The 19,017-nt window shown below is 44.3% G+C and overlaps 1 protein-coding gene across 1 annotated transcript in view; it reads right to left on the bottom strand.

Annotated features, from left to right (window-relative positions):
* Positions 1 to 18,108, bottom strand: part of zgc:153896 (uncharacterized protein LOC569930 homolog) — a 54,025-nt gene extending 35,917 nt beyond the window's left edge. The window contains exon 1 of the mRNA XM_068056898.1: positions 17,865 to 18,108. Within this exon, the coding sequence (XP_067912999.1) occupies positions 17,865 to 18,108 (244 nt within the window). The remainder of the gene's footprint in view (positions 1 to 17,864) is intronic.
* Positions 18,109 to 19,017: the final 909 nt, after the last annotated feature.

Genomic DNA, 19,017 nt, shown 5'->3' with positions numbered 1-19,017 from the left:
TCCTAGATTTTTAGATCAAAACTCAAAAGATATTTGTCTACAATTGAGAGGATCTAACAATTAGCATCTCCAGCAAGATAGACACTTTACTTAAAATTACAGTGGGGCTCAATTAAGTAGCTAAAATAATAAAAAGAATTGTACCTCTCTGTTCAATTTAATCAAGATACCAGTCAGCGTACACTTGTACTGGTGAACCCAGATTGACAGATTTTATCCCAGTCCGGTCTCTACTTTAGTGATGGCAAAATAGCTTCATCACAATTGGGGACTACAGTTTAATTACTTGCAGTCTCCAAACAGATATAAGACTGACCAGTAGACTTTCAGTTTGCAGGTACATTTGTGAAATCTACAACAAAATACAGTTATTCTCAGTAGGGACATAAAAAGAACTTCAAGTGCTGGAAATATGAAATACTAGAAATACATAATAGGGCTGTTAGCATCTGAAAACAGAATAGGCAGGCCTGTTCTCAGAACGGGAAATTGGAAGGTAAGAGAGTTGCTTAATCAGACTAAAAAAAATAATTGCTTGGAACAATGAGTAAATGCCAAATCAGGTGTTCTGTGACAAAGTTTCCTCCAACCTAATGGCTTTGTTCATGTGTCTCTATTCAGTGTGAAAGGAAATTGCTGATAGACATCTCTTGTATACTTTAGAGATAAGATGATAAAATATGCCCTTCAATCCTGTTTTGCTGCCTGGAGATCAAAGGTTGCCAGCATGATATCTGTTCATGTAACTTAAATTGTAACACAAATTCCTGCCTATTTTATTAGGATAGTAACTGACATCACCTGTATTCACTCTCTCCATCATCAGTACACTTTCAGGATGCACTGCAGCAACTCACCATGGCTTGCTTCTTCAACAGAAACTCTCAAACTTGCCCCTTCCATGATCAAGAAGGACAAGGGCAGTAGGTACATGGGAGCACCATTACCTCCAAGATCTCACCATCCTAACTTAGTCATAAATCATTAATGTTCCAAAATCTTGGAACACCCTAACTAATAACATTGTGGGAGTGAGAACCTTCACTGCATGGTTCAAGACAAAGAGTCACCATTACCTTCTCAAAGACAACTTGGGATGGTCAATACATGCCAGCCTTGCCAACAATGCCACATTGTGAGAATGAATGAATAAAATGATTTATAAAATGGTTCAAAAAGGGGAATTACACAGTTTATGGAAAACAAATTTAAACTGCTGAGAGTACAAAGTAGATAGCAATTAAAAATGATTCCAGAGTGCCGTATAGTACTACATTCACAGAAAAATCTTTGATTCTGTAAATACATTTCAACATATCCTGAAAAGAGGTGAACAATAGAGGAAGGATTAACTGGCTGATAAACAGCCTGACAGGAATGAATTAGGAAAAGCCAGCCATGCCCCACATCCTTTTTTTTAATTCATTCATGGGATGTGGGTGTCACTGGCCCGTCCAGCATTTATTGCCCACCCCTAATTGCCCTTGAGAAGGTGGTGGTGAGCTGCCTTTTATTTATTTAGAGATATAGCACTGAAACAGGCCCTTCGGCCCACCGAGTCTGTGCCGACCAACAACCACCCATTTATACTAGCCCTACAGTAATCCCATATTCCCTACCACCACTAGGGGCAATTTACAATGGCTAATTTACCTATCACCTGCAAGTCTTTGGTGGTGGGAGGAAACTGGAGCACCCAGCGAAAACCCACACAGACACAGGGAGAACTTGCAAACTCCACACAGGCAGTACCCAGAACTGAACCTGGATCGCTGAAGCTGTGAGACTGCAGTGGTAACCACTGCGCCCTCTTGAACTGCTGTAGTCCATGTGGGGTAGGTATGCCCACAGTGCTGTTAGAAGGGAGTTCCAGGATTTTGACCCAGCGACAGTGAAGGAACAGTGATATAGTTCCAAGTCAGGATGGTGTGTGACTTGGAGGGGAACTTGGGAGATTGAGTTGAAGAAATTGTATCTCTCATGCCTGGTATGCTAATATCTTCAGTGATATTTGGAAAAGAACTCAAAGAATATATGGAAATACAGAATAAAGTTGAGGATTTTAAATAATTTAAAATTAACTGCACCCTAGATTTCTGAGGGAGGAGATAATGGAGCATCAGGCCACAGTCTTTCAATCCTCCTGAGATGTGGGAGTCATGCCAGAGGATTAGAGGATTACAAATGTTACAGCCTCGTTCAGAAAAGGAAAGTAGGATAAACACAGCGAGTACAGACTAGTCCACTGAAGGTCAGTGGTGGGGAAACTTTTAAAGACAACAATCCAAATCAAAGCTATTCTCATTGGAAAAATATGGGCTGATAAATGAAAGATTTGTTAAAGGCAAATTATATTTGACCAATGTCAGAGAGGAACTGCTCACTGGGCATATAGCTGACTAGCACTGTCTCCTCCATGGTTAGCTGCTGCTGCCTTCAGTTATGTGCCACCTTGTCCTCCAAGAGAGAAGGAAGTATGTCAATGTGTTTGGGTGATGTCATAGAGTCAGAGTCATTTACGGCACAGAAGGAGGCCATTTGGCCCATCTAGTCCATGCCAGCTCTCCACAGAGCTATGCAGTCAGTCCCACTCCCCGGTTCGATCCCCGTAAACCTGCAAGTCTTTTTCTCTCAGGTGGCTATCCAACTTCCTCTTGAAGTCATTGATTGTCTCCGCTTCCACCACCTTTTGTGGGCAGTGAGTTTCATGTCATTACCACCTGCTGTGTAAAAAAAAAAGTGCTTCCTCACATTCCCCTGCATCTTCTGCCCAAAACTTTCAACTGTAGCTGCTAGTCTGAGTACGATTTGTTAATGGGAACAATTTTTCCTTGTCTAACTTATCTAAGCCTGTCATAATCTTATACACTTCCATTAAATCTCCCCTCAATCTCCTTTTGTTCTATGGAGAACAAACCCAGCTTTTCCAACTGAATCTTGGAACTAAAATTCTCCATCCCTGGAACCATTCTGGTAAATCTTCTCTGCACCCTCTCAAGGATCCTCACATCCTTTCTGAAGTGTGGTGACCATAGCTGGATGCAATACTCCAGTTGGGGCCTAACCAGGACTTTATAAAGGTTCAGCATAACCTCCCTTGCTTTTGTACTCAATACCTCTATTTATGAAGCCCCCGATTCCAGATGCTTTACTAACCACTCTCTCAATATCTCCTGCCACCTTCAAAGATCTATGCACATGCACCCCCTTTCCCTCTGTTTTAGCACACTCTTTAGAACTGTGCCATTAAGTATATATTGCGTCTCCCTACTCCTTCTGCCAAAATGCATCACATCATCCTTAGAGTCATAGAGTTATACGGTGCAGAAACGGGCCCTTCGGCTCATCGTGTCTGTGCCAGCCATCAAGCACCTATCTATTCTAATCCCATTTTCCAGCATGTGGCCCGTAGCCTTGTATGCTATGGCGTTTCAAGTGCTCATCTAAATACTTCTTAAATGTTGTGAGGGTTCCTGCCTCTACCACCCCTTCAGGTAGTGTGTTCCAGATTCCAACCACCCTCTGGGTGAAAACATTTTTCCTCAAATCCCCTCTAAACCTCCTGCCCCTTACCTTAAATCTATGCCCCCTGGTTATTGATCCTTCCACTAAGGGAAAATGTTTCTTCCTATCTATCCTATCGATGCTGCTCATAATTTTGTATACCTCAATCCAGTCTCCCCTCAGCCTTCTCCGCTCCAAGGAAAACAACCCTAGCCTATCCAGTCTCTCTTCATAGCAGAAATGCCCCAGCCCAGACATCATCCTGATGAATCTCCTCTGCAGCCTCTCCAGTACAATCACATCCTTCCTATAGTGTGGTGCCCAGAACTGTACACAGTACTCCAGCTATGGCCTAACTAGCCTTTTTTACAGCTCCATCATAACCTCCCTGCTCTTGTATTCTATGCCTCGGCTAATAAAGGCAAGTATCCCATATACCTTTCTAACTGCCTTATCTACCTGTGCTGCTGCCTTCACTGATCTATGGACAAGTACACCAAGGTCCCTCTGACCCTCTGTACTTCCTAGGGTCCTACCATCCATTGTATATTGCCTTGCCTTGTTAGTCCTCCCAAAATGCATCACCTTGCACTTCTCAGGATAAAATTCCATTTGCCACTGCTCCGCCCATCTTACCAGCCCATCTATATCATCCTGTAATCTAAGGCTTTCCTCCTCACTATTTACGACACCACCAATTTTAGTGTTATCTGTGAACTTACTGATCATACTACCTCATATTCACCTAGCCATTGACCAGAAACTGAACTGGAGTAGCCATATAAATACCATGGTTACAAGAACAGGTCAGAGGCTAGGAATCCTGCAGTGAGTAACTCACCTCCTGACTCCCCAAAGTCTATCCGCCATCTACAAGGCACAAGTCAGGAGTGTGATGGAATACTCTCCACTTGCCTGGATGGGTGCAGCTCAAGAAACTCGACACCATCCAGAACAAAGCAGCCCACTTGATTGGCACCCCATCCACAAACATTCACTCCCTCCATCACCAGCGCACAGTGGCAGCAGTGCGTACCATCTACAAGATGCACTGTAGCAATGCACCAAGGCTTCTTAGACAGCACCTTCCAAACCCGTGCCCTCTATCAACTATAAGGACAAGGGCAAATGCATGGGAACACCACCACCTGCAAGTTCCACTCCAAGTCACACATCATCCTGACTTGGAACTTTATTGCTGTTTCTTCACTGTCGCTGGGTCAAACTCCTGGAACTCCTTTCCTAACAGCACTGTGGATGTACCTACCCCACATGGACTGCAGCGGTTCAAGAAGGCAGCTCACCACCACCTTCTGAAGGGGAATTGGGGTTGGGCAATAAATGGTGGCCTAGCCACTGATGCCCACAACCCATGAATGATTTTAAAAAACTCATTAATGTACACTACAAACAGCAAGGCTCCCAGCACCGATCCCTGTGGTACACCACTGATCACTGGCTTCTACTCGCAAAAACAACCCTCGACCATCACCCTTTGCCTCCTGTCACTAAGCCAATTTTGGATCCAATTTGCCAAATTGCCCATGGGCTCTTACCTTCTTAACCAATCTCCCATGCAGGACCTTATCAAAAGCCTTTCTGAAGTCCATGTAAACTACATCAACTGCTTTACCCTCATCTACACATCCAGTCAGCTCCTCGAAAAATTTCAATCAAGTTTGTTAGACACGATCTCCCCCTGACAAAGCCATGCTGACCATCCTTGATTAATCCCTGCCTCTCCAAGTGGAGATTAATCCTGTCCCTCAGAATCTTTTCCAATAGTTTCCCTCCCACTGATGTTAGACTCACCGGCCTGTAATTACCTGGTTTATCCCTGCTATCCCTCTTGATTAATGGTACCACATTCGCTGTTCTCCAGTCCTCTGGTACCTCTCCTGTGGCCAGACAGGATTTGCCTCACCTAACAGCCTGGGATACATCTCATCTGGGCCTGAGGATTGCCACTTTTAAGCCCGCTAAGATCGCCTCCCTTTCAATGCTAATTTGTTCGAGTATATCACAATCCCCCTCCCTAACCTCTACACCTACATCGTCCTTCTCGATAGTGAACACAGATGAAAAGTAATCATTTAAAACCTCACCTATGTCCTCCGGCTCCACACACAAATTGCCACTTTGGTCCCGAATGGGCCCCACTCTTTCCCTGGTTATCCTCTTGCCATTAATATACTTATAAAATGCCTTGGGATTTTCCTTTATCTTGCCCACCAATGTTTTTTTATGTCCCCTCTTCGCTCTCCTAATTACTTTTTTAGTTACCCCCCCCACACATTCTATACTCCTCTCGGGCCTCCACTGTTCTCAGTGCTTTGAATCTGCCATGAGCCTCTTATTGTTCCTACCCTTCACCTTTACGTGAACATGTTGGCCCTGAACACGCTCTATTTCCTTTTTGAATGACTCCCACTGGTCTGATGTAGACTTTCCTACAAGTAGCTGCTCCCAGTCCACTTTGGCCAGATCCTGTTTTATTATATTGAAATCGGCCTTCCCCCAATTCAGTACTTTTATTTCTGGTCCCTCTTTGTCCTTTTCATTAACTACCTTAAATCTTAGAGTTATGGTCACTATGCCCGAAATGTTCCCCCACTGACATTTCTACCACTTGTCTGGCTTCATTCCCTCGGATTAGGTCTAGTATAGCCCCTTCTCTTGTCGGACTTTCTACGTGCTCACTCAAAAAGCTTTCCTGTATGCACTTTAAGAATTCCGCCCCTTTAAGCCTTTTGCACTAAGACTATCCCAGTTGATATTGGGTAAGTTGAAATCCCTTACTATTATTACATTATTATTTTTACACCTCTGAGATTTGCCTGCATATCTTCTCCTCTATCTCTCCCTGACTCTTTGGAGGTCTGAAGTACACTCCCAGCCAAGTAATCACCCCCTTTTTTGTTTTTAAGTTCTACCCATATGGCCTCATTTGCGGAACCTTCTGAGATATCATCCCTCCTTACTGCAGTAATTGACTCCTTGATCGACAGTGCAATGCCACCTCCTCTTTTACACCCTCCCCTGTCACGCCTGAACATTCTATACCCTGGAATATTGAGCTGCCAGTCCTGCCCTTTCCTCAACCATGTCTCTGTGATAGCAATAATATCATATTCCCATGTGCCAATCAACATCCTCAATTCATCTGCCTTACTAGTAAGACTCCTTGAGTTAAAATAGATGCAATCCAGCCTTGCATTGTTCATTTGTGTCTTAACAGGTCTATATTTGCTCTGCCTTCCAGAATGTCAGTATTAAATTCTGTCTGCCACTTGTCTGCCCATTCTGCTAGCCTATCTATGTCCTGTTGCAGGCAGTTCATATCATCCTCACTGTTTGCCGAATCTCCAAGTTTGGTGTTGTCAGCAAATTTTGCGATTCTACTTTGTATTCCAATATCCAAGTCATTTATATATAGCACAAAAAGCAGTGGTCCCAGCACTGACCCTTGGGGAACACCACTGTCTACTATCCTCCAGTCTGAAAACAACCATTTACCATGACTTGCTGTTTTCTGTCCATAAGCCATTGCCTTTTTATCCAATTGGACACTGACTCTCCTATTCCATGAGCCTAAATTTTCTTAACCAGCCTCTTATGTGGCACCTTATCAAATGTTTTCTTAGAATCCAAATAAACAATATCCAACATTCTCTTCATCAACTTTCTCTGTTACTTCACCAAAAATTTGAATAGATTAGTCAAGCATGATCTGCCTTTTACAAATCCATGCTATCCTAAATAACTCAAACCTCTAAGTGTCCATTGATATTTTCCCTGATTATTGTTTCTAAAACCTTACCCACCACTGACGTTAAACTAACTGCCCTGTAGTTGCTAGGACTGTCCCCAGACATCCTTTCTTGAATGAGGGTGTCACATTTGCCACTCTCCAATCCTTTGGCACCTGCCCCATATCCAGGGAAGATTGGGAGATTATGACAAGCCCTTCCGCTATCACCATACCCACTTCCTTTAGCAACTCGGATGCAAGCCATCCGGACCAGGTGATTATCTATCCTAAGCATAGCCAGCCTTTTTAGTACCTCCCACCTCTCAATTTTTATCCGATCCATTGCCTCTATCTCTCTGCTTCTACTGATATTTTTTTTCATCCTCCATTTCCTTAGTGAACACTAATACGAAGTACTCATTAAGAATATCAGTCTTGCTCTGTGCCTCTAACATATATTTGTCTCTCTGTCCCTAATAGGCCCCAATCCTCCTCTTACTACTTGTTTACTATTTTCTTGGCAGTAGAAGATCTTTGGGTTTCCTTTTATGTTAACTGCCATTCTATTTTCATATTCTCTCTTTGTTAGTTTCATTTTCCTCTTTACCTCCCCTCTCAACTTATTTTATATGGCCTTGTTCTCATTTGATGAGGTCACCTGGCATGCATCATACACCCTCTTTTGTTGTTTCATCATCTCTATCTCCCTTGTCAACCAAGGCACCCTGTTTTTGGTTGCCCTGCCTTTCACCCTTGATGGGATGCTCCGAACCTGTACCTGAAGCATCTCTTCCTTAAAGATAACCCAATGTTCTGATACAGATCTTCCTGCCGGCCTTCGGTTCCATTCTACCCTGGCTAGATCCCTTCGCATCACAGTGAAATCAGCCCTCTTTTAATCTAGACATTCTACCTTATCCTGTTCCTTGCTTTTCTGCATTACTAGTCTAAACCTTATGATACAATGATTGCTGTTACCCAAGTGCTCCCCCACAGACAACTGGTCCACTTGACCCACCGCATTTCCCAGCGCCAGATCCAGCAATGCCTCTTTTCTAGTTGGGCTAAGAACATTCTACTCGAGGAGTTTTCCTGAATACATTTTAGAAATTTGTCCCCCTTCTTAGCCTTTAACTCTCAAATTCTCCCAATCAATCTTTGGATAATTATAGTCCCCCAATATCACCACTCTATAGTTCTTGCACATTTCTGTGATTTCCTTACAGATTCACTCCTCTATCTCTTTCTCACTATTTGCAGGCCTTTAGAATACCCTTTTGGTCCTCAATTTTTTTTTTATTCTTTCAAGGGATGTGGGCATCACTGGTAAGGCTAGCATTTGTTGCCCATCCCTAATTGCCCTTGACAACTGAATAGCTTGCTAGACCTTATCAGAGTGCAGTTAACTGTCAACCACATTGCTCTGGATCTGGAGTCACATGTAGACCAGACCAGGTAAGAATGGCAGATTGCCTTCACTAAAAAAACATTAGTGAACTAGATGGGTTTTTGCAACAATTGACAGTAGTTTCAAGGCACCATTACTGAGACTAGCTTTCAATTCCAGATTTTTATTAATTAATTGAATTTAAATTCTACCAGCTGCCGCGGTGGGATTTGAACCCATGTCCCCAGGGCATTAGCTCGGGCCTCTGGATTACTACTTCAGTGACATTACCACTATGCCACCATCTCCAACCAAATAGATTCTGTCCTTGTCCCTTCAAGCACATCCTCCCTTTCCAGCACTGCAATGTCTTCCCTGATCAGGACTGCCACCCCACCTCCCTTTTCCCCTTCTCTATCTTTCCTGAACATTTTATATCCTTGAAAATAAACACCAAGTCCTTTCCATGTTTAAGCCACATTTCCGTTGTTATCACTACATCATATTCCCATGCTACTATTTGTGCCTGTAGCTCACCAACCTTATTCATCACACTTTGTGCATTTGCACACATTCATTGTAGTCCTGCCTTTGCATTCCACATAGTCCTTCTCAGTCCACTCCCATCTAATACTGAACTATTTCCTTCTCTAATACTATCTAACACTCTTACTCTGATCCGACCTAATACTTTGCTATTTCCTACTCTAGTGCTATGTGTCTCTTCCAATTCTAGTGCACCTGTACCTGTGATGATTGAACAGCTGCACCAAGGCTTCCTCAAGGCTGCATCAGAAAACCTTGCAGCACACACTCTCTGCCCACCATTATCCTGCTCAGAAAGTCGTCACCAGCCACTTTCAGCATCCGGTCCAGTCTCAATGCAAATCTCCTTTAGGCAGTAGAGGCTGGCTTTAAGTAGTGCAGGTTAGCTTTATGTGGTGCCAACCTTGCAGGAACTTGGAACCCCATTGAAGTGTGCAGCCAGTGCATTTAGCTTTGGGCTGCATGCAGTCATCAAAGAAGTGAACGGCAGCATGAAGTTTGCATTGGAAGGAATGGCTTAGTGCACAGCATGACCTCCATGCCTGTTTTCAAGGGCTATTCAATTTTAGGAACATCGAAACATAGGAGTAGGCCATTCAGCCCATCGAGCCTGCCCCACCATTCAATATGATTATGGCAGTTGTCAAGGGCAATTAGGGATGGAAAAGGCAATGCCTTTTTCCCACACTATCCTCATATCCCCTTATATCATTTGTATTTAGAAATCTGTCAATTTCTGCTTTAAACATACTCAATAACTGAACTTCCGCAGACCTCTGGGGTAGAGAATTCCAAAGATTCACAACCCTCTGTAAAGAAATTTCACCTCACCTCTGTCCTAAGTAGCTTCCCCCTTATTTTGAAATTGTGTTCCCTGGTTCTAGACTCCGGCCAGGGGAATTATCTTGCCTGTCTATACCTTTTAAGTATTTTGTCAGTTTCAATGCGATCACCTCTCATTCTTCGAAACTCTAGAGAATACAGGCCCGGTTTCCCCAATATCTCTTCATAGGACAGTCCTGCCATCCTAGGAACAAGTCTGGTGAATCTTCGCTGCCCTCCCTCTATGGCAGTACTATCCTTCCTAAAATAAGGGGACCAAAACTGCACACAGTACTCCAGATGCGGTCTAACCAAGCTTCTATACAATTGAAGCAAGACTTCACTACTCCTGTACTCAAATCCTCTTGCGATAAAGGCAAACATACCATTAGCCTTCCTAATTGCTTGCTGCACCTATATGTTCACTTGCAGTGACTTATTGACGAGGATACTCAGCCCCCTACGTTCTAATCTCTTACCATTTAAGAAATACTCTGCACATCTATTCCTCCTACCAAACTGGATAACCTCACATTTTTCCACATTATATTTCATCTGCCATGTTCTTGCCCACTCACTAAGTCTTTCCAAATCCCCTTGAAGCCGCTTTGCATCTTCCTCTCAACACACATCACACATTCCCACCTAGTTTTGTGTCATCCGCTATGGAAATATTACCGTTGTTCCTCACATCTAAACCATTGATATATATTGTGAACAGCTGGGGCCCAAGCACTGATCCCTACGGTACCCCACTAGTCACAGCCTGCCAATGCGAGAATGACCCGTTTATTCCTACTCTCTGCTTTCTGCCTGTTAACTAATCCTTGATCCATGCCAGTATATTACTTCCTATCCCATGTGCTTTAATTTTGCTATCCAATATCCTGTGGGGGACTTTACCAAAAGCCTTCTGAAAATCCGGGTGTACCATGTCCACCAACTCCCTTTACCAATTCTGTTAGTAACATCAGAAAAAAAACTCCAACAGGTTTGTCAAACATGATTTCCCATTCATAAATCCATGTTGACCATGCCCAATCATATCATTTATTATCCAAGTGTCCTTTTATCACATCCTTCAGAATAGAAAGAAGCATTTTACCAATGACTGATGCAAGGCTCTTCTTCTTTGGCCTCCTTGTCTCGAGAGACAATGGGTCAGCGCCTAGAGGTGGTCAGTGGTTTGTGAAGCAGCACCTAGAGTGGCCCAATTCTAGAGTGACAGACTGTTCCACAGGCGCTGCAGATAAAATTGGTTGTCGGGGCTGTTGCACAGTTGGCTCCCCCCTTGCACTCCTGTCTCTTTTCCTGCCAACTGCTAAGTCTCTTTGACTCATCTCTCTTTAGCCCCGCCTTTATAGCTGCCCACCAGCTCTGGCGATCACTGACAGCTGACTCCCACGACTTGTGATCAATGTCACAGGACTTCATGTCGCGTTTGCAGATGTCTTTAAAGCGGAGACATGGACGGCCGGTGGGTCTGATACCAGTGACGAGCTTGCTGTACAATGTGTTCTTGGGGATCCTGCCATCTTCCATGCAGCTCACATGGCCAAGCCATCTCAAGCGCTGCTGGCTCAGTAGGGTATATATGCTGGGGATGTTGGCCGCCTCGAGGGCTTCTGTGTTGGAGATACGGTCCTGCCACCTGATGCCAAGGATTCTCCAGAGACAGCGAAGATGGAATGCGTTGAGACGTCGCTCTTGGCTGACATACATTGTCCAGGCCTCACTGCCGTAGAGCAAGGTACTGAGGACACCGGCTTGAAACGCTTGGACTTTTGTGTTCCATGTCAGTGCGCCACTTTCCCACACTCTCTTGGCCAGTCTGGACATAGCAGTGGAAGCCTTTCCCATGCGCTTGTTGATTTCTGCATCGAGAGGCAGGTTACTGCTGACAGTTGAGCCTAGGTAGGTGAACTCTTGAACCACTTCCAGAGCGTGGTCGCCGATATTGATGGAGCATTTCTGACGTCCTGTCCCATGATGTTCGTTTTCTTGAGGTTGATGGTTAGGCCAAATTCGCTGCAGGCAGCCGCAATTCTGTCGATGGGTCTCTGCAGACATTCTTCTGTGTGGGATGTTAATGCAGCATGGTCAGAAAAGAAGAGTCCCCTGATGAGAACTTTCTGTACTTTGGCTTCGATTTAAGATGGGCAAGGTTGAACAACCTGCCTCCTGATCTTGTGTGGAGGAAAATTCCTTCTTCAGAGGACTTGAACGCATGTGAAAGCAGCAGGGAGAAGAAAATCCCAAAAAGTGTGGGTGTGAGAACACAGCCCTGTTTCACGCCACTCAAGATAGGAAAGGGGTCTGATGAGGCACCACTATGCTGAATTGTACCTTTTCATATTGTCAGGAATCAGGTGATGATACTTCGTAGCTTTGGTGGACATCCAATCTTTGCTAGTAGTCTGAAGAGACTGCGTCTGCTGGCGAGGTCAAAGACTTTGGTGAGATCAATGAAAGCAACATAGAGGGGCATCTGTTTTTGGCGGCATTTCTCCTGTAGCTGGCGAAGGGAGAACAGCATGTCAATTGTGGATCTCTCTGCTCGAAAACCGCACTGTGCCTCAGGGTAGACACGCTCAGCCAGCTTCTGGAGTCTGTTTAAAATGACTCGAGCGAAAACCTTCCCCACTGTGCTGAGCAGGGAAATTCCACGGTAGTTATTGCAGTCGCCGCGGTCACCCTTGTTCTTATAGAGGGTGATGATATTGGCATCGCATGTCCTGTGGTACTGCTCCTTCATCCCAGCACATAAAAGCAGTTCATGGAGTGTTGAGAGTATAGTAGGCTTGTCACTCTGAATTATTTCAGGGGTAATGCCGTCCTTTCCAGGGACTTTTCCACTGACTAGAGGATCAGTGGCATCACTGAGTTCCGATTTTGTTGGCTGTTCGTCCAGCTCATCCATGACTGACGGAGACTGGGCTACATTGAGGGCAGTATCAATGACAACATTTTCCCTGGACTACAGTTGCTTGCGTTGGTCAGTGATCATTTCCCCTGATTTAGACCTGAGGGGGTGATCTTCTTGATGGTTGGCCCAAAAGCTCTCTTCATTCCATCATACGTTCTTCTGATGTTTGCGGTGTCTGAGGCCAGCTGAATACGACTGCATAGGTGTTGCCAGTCGTCATTTGCACAGCGCCTGCCTGTTCTTTGCATGGTGCTTCTGGTGGCTTTAAGTGCTAAGGATGTTAACTTGCTGGGGGCTTTCTTGTAGTTCAGCAGTGCAGTGCGCTTAGCGGCTATGACTGGTTCCATCTCTTCAGAGTGAGATTGAAACCAGTCTGCATTCTGCTTCTCTCTTTTGCCAAAGATGGCCATTGCTGAGTCATAGATGGCGTCTCTGATGTGGGCCCACTTGATCTCTGCATCGCCTGCAGGACTGTTTTTAAGGGCTTTTTCAAGTGAATTAAGAAACTTTTGTCACATTTTACCAATGACTAATGTAAGGCTAACAGGTCTGTAATTCCCTGTTTTATCTCTCCCTCCCTTTTAAATAGTGGGGTGACATTTGTAACCTTCCATTATGCAGGAACCACTCCAGAATCCATAGAATCTTGGAAGATGATCACCAATGCATCCATTATCTCCATAGCTACCTCTTTCAACACACTGGGATGTAGAATATCAGGTCCTGGAGACCTATCAACCTTCAGCCCCATTAATTTCTCCAATACAACCTTCTTACTAATACTAATTTCCTTCAATTCCTCATTTCCCCCAATCCCTTGGATCTCTAATCCTTTTCCTTTTTGCCTGTCCTTTTTTTTTTTTTTATTCGTTCATGGGATGTGGGTGGCGCTGGCTAAGCCAGCATTTATTACCCATCCCTAATTGCCCTTGAACTGAGTGACTTGCTAGGCCATTTCAGAGGGCAGTTAAGAGCCAACCATATTGCTGTGGGTCTGGAGTCACATGTTGGCCAGACCAGATAAGGATGGTAGATTTTCTTTCCGAAAGGACATTAGTGAACCAGATAGGTTTTTACAACAATGGACAATGGTTTCATGGTGACCATTAGACTAGCTTTTAATTCCAGGTATTTTATTAATTGAATTCAAATTTCACCATCTGCCATGGTGGGATCTGAACACTTGTTACCAGAGCATTAGCCAGGGCCTCTGGATTACTAGTCCAGTGACATTACCACTACGCCACCACCTCCTTACTAAATGTCGAATATCTTTGAATATTCAGTTCCCAGTCTTGGTCACCCTGTAGCCACATTTGTTATGGCAATTAGATCATACCCATTTACCTCTATTTTGGGCCTTTAAATCTTGTTGTGAATGCTGCATGCATTCAGGTAGAGTGCCCTGAACCTTGTCGTCTTGAAATTATTGTGCATTCTAAACCTAGTTGATGCTTGCCTTTGTTTCGCCTGCCTTCTAATGTCACTTGCTACTTTTCTACCTCCTGTTACCAGCTTTACTTCCTTCCAATTTGAGCTATCCCTCAGGTTCCCATCCCCCTGACAAGCTAGTTTAAACCCTCCCCAACAGCACTAGCAAATCTCCCTGCGAGGATATTAGTTCCCGTCCTGTTAAGGTGTAGCCCATCCATCTTGTACAGGTCGCACCTGCCCCAGGACTGGTCCCAATGCCTCAGAAATCTGATGCCCTCCCTCCTACATCAATTCTCCAGCCACGTGTTTAATCAATCGATCAATCTTCCCTTTCCTACGCTCTCTAGCACGTGGCACTGGGATTAATCCTGAGATTACTACTTTGGAGGTCCTGTTTTTTAATTTCCTTCCTAACTCCTTAAAATTTGCTTTCAGGACCTCATCCCTCTTCCTACCAATGTCATTGGTACCAATGTGGATCACAAGCTCTGGCTATTCACCCTCCCTCAGAAGGATGTCCTGCAGCCGCTCCATGACATCCTTGACCCTGGCACCAGGGAGGCAACACACCATCCTGGAGTCAGGTTTACTGCCACAGAAATGCCTGTCTGATCCCCTGACTATTGAATCGCCTATCACTATTGCTCTTCCACTCTTCCTCCTCCCTTTCTGTACAGTGATCTGTGGTACCACAGACTTTGGTCTGGTTGCACTCCCCCGAGGAACCATCGCTCTCACCAGTATTCAAAATAGAAAACCAATTAGCAAGCAAGATAGACTCAGGGGACTCCTGCACTGCCTGCCTGGTACTCTTAGATTGCCTGGCGGTCACCCATTTCCTCTCTGCCTGCATGCTCCTAACCTGCGGTGTGATCACCTCCCTAAACGTGCTATCTACGTAGTCCTCTGCCTCGCGGATTCACAACAGTGACTCCAGCCGCTGCTCGAGTTCTGAAACCTGGAGCTCAAGCTTCTGCAGCCGGTGACACTTCCTGCAGATGTGTTCGTCTAGGACATGTGGTGCGTCTAAGACTTCCCACATACTGCAGGATGTACATTCCACTTGGCTGAGCTGACCTGCCATAACATAACTTTAAAAATGTTTTATTACAATAAGAAGTAAAATAATTTACCAGGTATTCACCAATAAACTTTTTCCCCTGTACCGAAGGGAGAGGCAGCTACTGGAGGCTGAAAAAAGATAAAAGAAAGAAAGGAGCCCCTCCCTCACACACCAAACTCCCACTTCACAATCTGTGCACTCACGTTTCTTCTTAATTTATAGTTCCCCTCCTTACTGAACTCCCTCAATTCCCAAACTCCCTCCTTCACGCTCTGTGCCCTCCAGCAGCACTCAATGCAGACAAGCAGCACTGTAGTCCCCTGAATTTATACTCTGAAAACAATGCTGTGTCAGCTCTGCTAAAGCTCAGAAACCAGTTTAAGCTCACTACAATTAACTAGCTACAGCTATCCAGAGTGGTAGTATATTCCTGTTTAAAACTGCAAGAAACCTAACTTGCTTCTTCTCTGAAAGAAGATTTTCAATTAATTGCCAGATTGCAACAAAACAAAAACTAGTCTTGAGATTAACCCTTAAAATTAATTTACTTACCAGACTCATTTCTTCACACTCTGCAGACCAAAGGCTGACAAAGGGCAGTGGATGTTGTCTATATGGGCTTCAGTAAAGCCTTTGACAAGGTCCCTCATGGCAGACTGGTAGAAAAGGTGAAGTCACACAGCATCAGAGGTGAGCTGGCAAGATGGATACAGAACTAGCTCGGTCATAGAAGACAGAGGGTATCAGTGGAAGGGTGCTTTTCTGAATGGAGGGCTGTGACTAGTGGTGTTCCGCAGGGATAAATGCTGGGACCTTTGCTGTTTGTAGTATATATAAATGATTTGGAGGAAAATGTAGCTGGTCTGATTAGTAAGTTTGTGGATGACACAAAGGTTGGTGGAGTTGTGGATAGTGATGAGGATTGTCAGAGGATACGGCAGGACATAGATCGGCTGGAGACTTGGGCGGAGAAATGGCAGATGGAGTTTAATCGGGACAAATGTGAGGTAATGCATTTTGGAAGGTCTAATACAGGTGGGAATTATACAGTAAACGGCAGAACCCTTAGGAGTATTGACAGGCAGAGAGATCTGGGTGTACAGGTCCACAGGTCACTGAAAGTAGCAACGCAGGTGGATAAGGTAGTCAAGAAGGCAGTCGGCATGCTTGCCTTCATTGGTCGGGGCATAGAGTATAAAAATTGGCAAGTCATGCAGCAGCTGTACAGAACCTGGTGTGGGGCGACACAGTGGTGCAGTGGTTAGCACCACAGCCTCACAGCTCCAGGGACCAGGGTTCAATTCTGGGTACTGCCTGTGCGGAGTTAGCAGGTTCTCCCTGTGACCGTGTGGGTTTTCGCCGGGTGCTCCGGTTTCCTCCCACAGCCAAAGACATGCAGGTGATAGGTAAATTGGCCATTGTAAATTGCCCCTAGTGTAGGTAGGTGATAGGGAATATGGGATTACTGTAGGGTTAGTATAAATGGGTGGTTGTTGGTCGGCACAGACTCGGTGGGCCGAAGGGCCTGTTTCAGTGCTGTATTTCTAAATAAATTAAAAAATTAAAAAAACAACTTTAGTTAGGCCACACTTGGAATATTGCGTGCAATTCTGGTCGCCACACTACCAGAAGGATGTGGAGGCTTTGGAGAGGGTACAGAAGAGGTTTACCAGGATGTTGCCTGGTCTGGAGGGTATTAGCTATGAGGAGAGGTTGGATAAACTCGGATTGTTTTCACTTGAACGACGGAGGTGGAGGGGCGACATGATAGAGGTTTACAAAGTTATGAGCGGCATGGACAGAGTGGATAGTCAGAAGCTTTTTCCCAGGGTGGAAGAGTCAGTTGCTAGGGAACATAGGTTTAAGGTTAGAGGGGCAAGGCAAGTTTTTTTTACACAGAGGGTGGTGAGTGCCTGGAACTTGCTGCCAGGGGAGATGGTGGAAGCAGGTACGATAGCGACGTTTAAGAGGCATCTTGACAAATACATGAATAGGATGGGAAAAGAGGGATACGGACCCTGGAAGTACAGAATGTTTTAGTTTAGACAAGCATCATGATCAGCGCAGGCTTGGAGGGCCGAATGGCCTGTTCCTGTGCTGTACTGTTCTTTGTTCTTTGTGTTCCCACACTGGGAGTTGAACTTAGGTCACCTGGGTGAAAACTAAGAATCCTAACCACAAGGCCATATGGGAACTGAGCATCCAATACATTTATTATTTGTTTTAGGGTTGAATTACTGTTGGCTGCTTATCTATTCTATTAACCACTTTGCCTCTTATACTAACTTTTTCAATTCCTTCCTGTTACTTTCTATTATCTTCCTAAAATATAAAATTTTCAACTTACACCCATATTCATTCATGCATATAAATGTAAATTAAGTACGAAGCAAGTTTCATGTAAAAGATTTACTTTTCTATGTTGCCTCACCTGTGATAGTTGTGAAATGTGAAGGCGATGTCATTGTTACAAAAGGTGGGTTAATGTATTTTGCCTTCACTCCCTTTGTTGTTAAGTAGTCCAGATTTGGTGTGTCCACATCCTGATCATAATCCCAACGAAATCCATCAAAAGAAATCAGCAAGAGTTTACTCATTTTCTGCCGTTTCTCATTCTGTTGGATTGGCAGACACATTGCTGCAGTTACCAGGGAAATAAAAGTTAAAGACTTCATGGCAATTCCAATAATAATATTGAATAAGAATGGCTAATGCTAGAAATGCAAAATAGCTTGTTCAACATCTGAAAGAGAACGAAAGATTGGAGGTAGCTCCTTTTGTGAGAACTGTTCTTGAATTTGATTATTTAAGTGTATTCCTTATCTTGGTGTGAAAGAACAAAGATTAGGTATGGCATCACATGCTGAGTCAACATATGTGTCTGATAGTTAAACTGATAAATTACACTCTCTTAAAAAGAAGTTGTTATCTTGATACTTAGGGAGGTGCACATACTCAGGGAAAGGGATTGATCAATACTAGTAGAGTCTGAAGTCATTAAGGATTCAAACTACAAGAGTGTGATGAACAGACTGGGGGGAAAGTGGGTTCTGTAGAACTGATTTTTGTGGCCTCCTAATGCTTGAGAATGGCTTCTGAGATGTGCACACATATATCTGATGAAAAATGCGTCGATTGCCGTCTTAGTCAAGAGGTTTGTGCGCACACATAATGAACCCCAGCAGCATGCAGAGCAGGCAGATTCTGACATCAATCAGTGTGCAACACTGATTTGATGCCAGCGCTACCATTTTGGAGTGCTATGTTCCAGTCTACGCTCTGTCTTAACCTCGACAGGTGAACATATTGTTGAATGGCATGAAGGACAATCCTCTCAACCAGCGCTATTTAACGTGATCATGAATGAGTTGCAGGTTAATGGCTGGATTATTTCTTCTGGCTGCGAGTGCAATTGTACATGTTTGAATAGTGTAGACGGAGTAGTCTGGCTGATGGTGAGGTACTTCTTTGTTCACATAATAGTTCATGCTGAAGCCAGTTGTTCCCAGACATAGGAATTGAGCGGGACTGGGAGAATGAAGAGAGCTGCTCGAAGGAGGAGGTAGGTGTCTCAGCAGGAGGCC

This window comes from Heterodontus francisci, chromosome 24, assembly GCF_036365525.1.
Source record: "Heterodontus francisci isolate sHetFra1 chromosome 24, sHetFra1.hap1, whole genome shotgun sequence".
NCBI classification, from domain to species: Eukaryota; Metazoa; Chordata; class Chondrichthyes; order Heterodontiformes; family Heterodontidae; genus Heterodontus; species Heterodontus francisci.
Note: the sequence above shows the minus strand (reverse complement) of the source record. Positions and strands in the feature narration are given on the sequence as shown.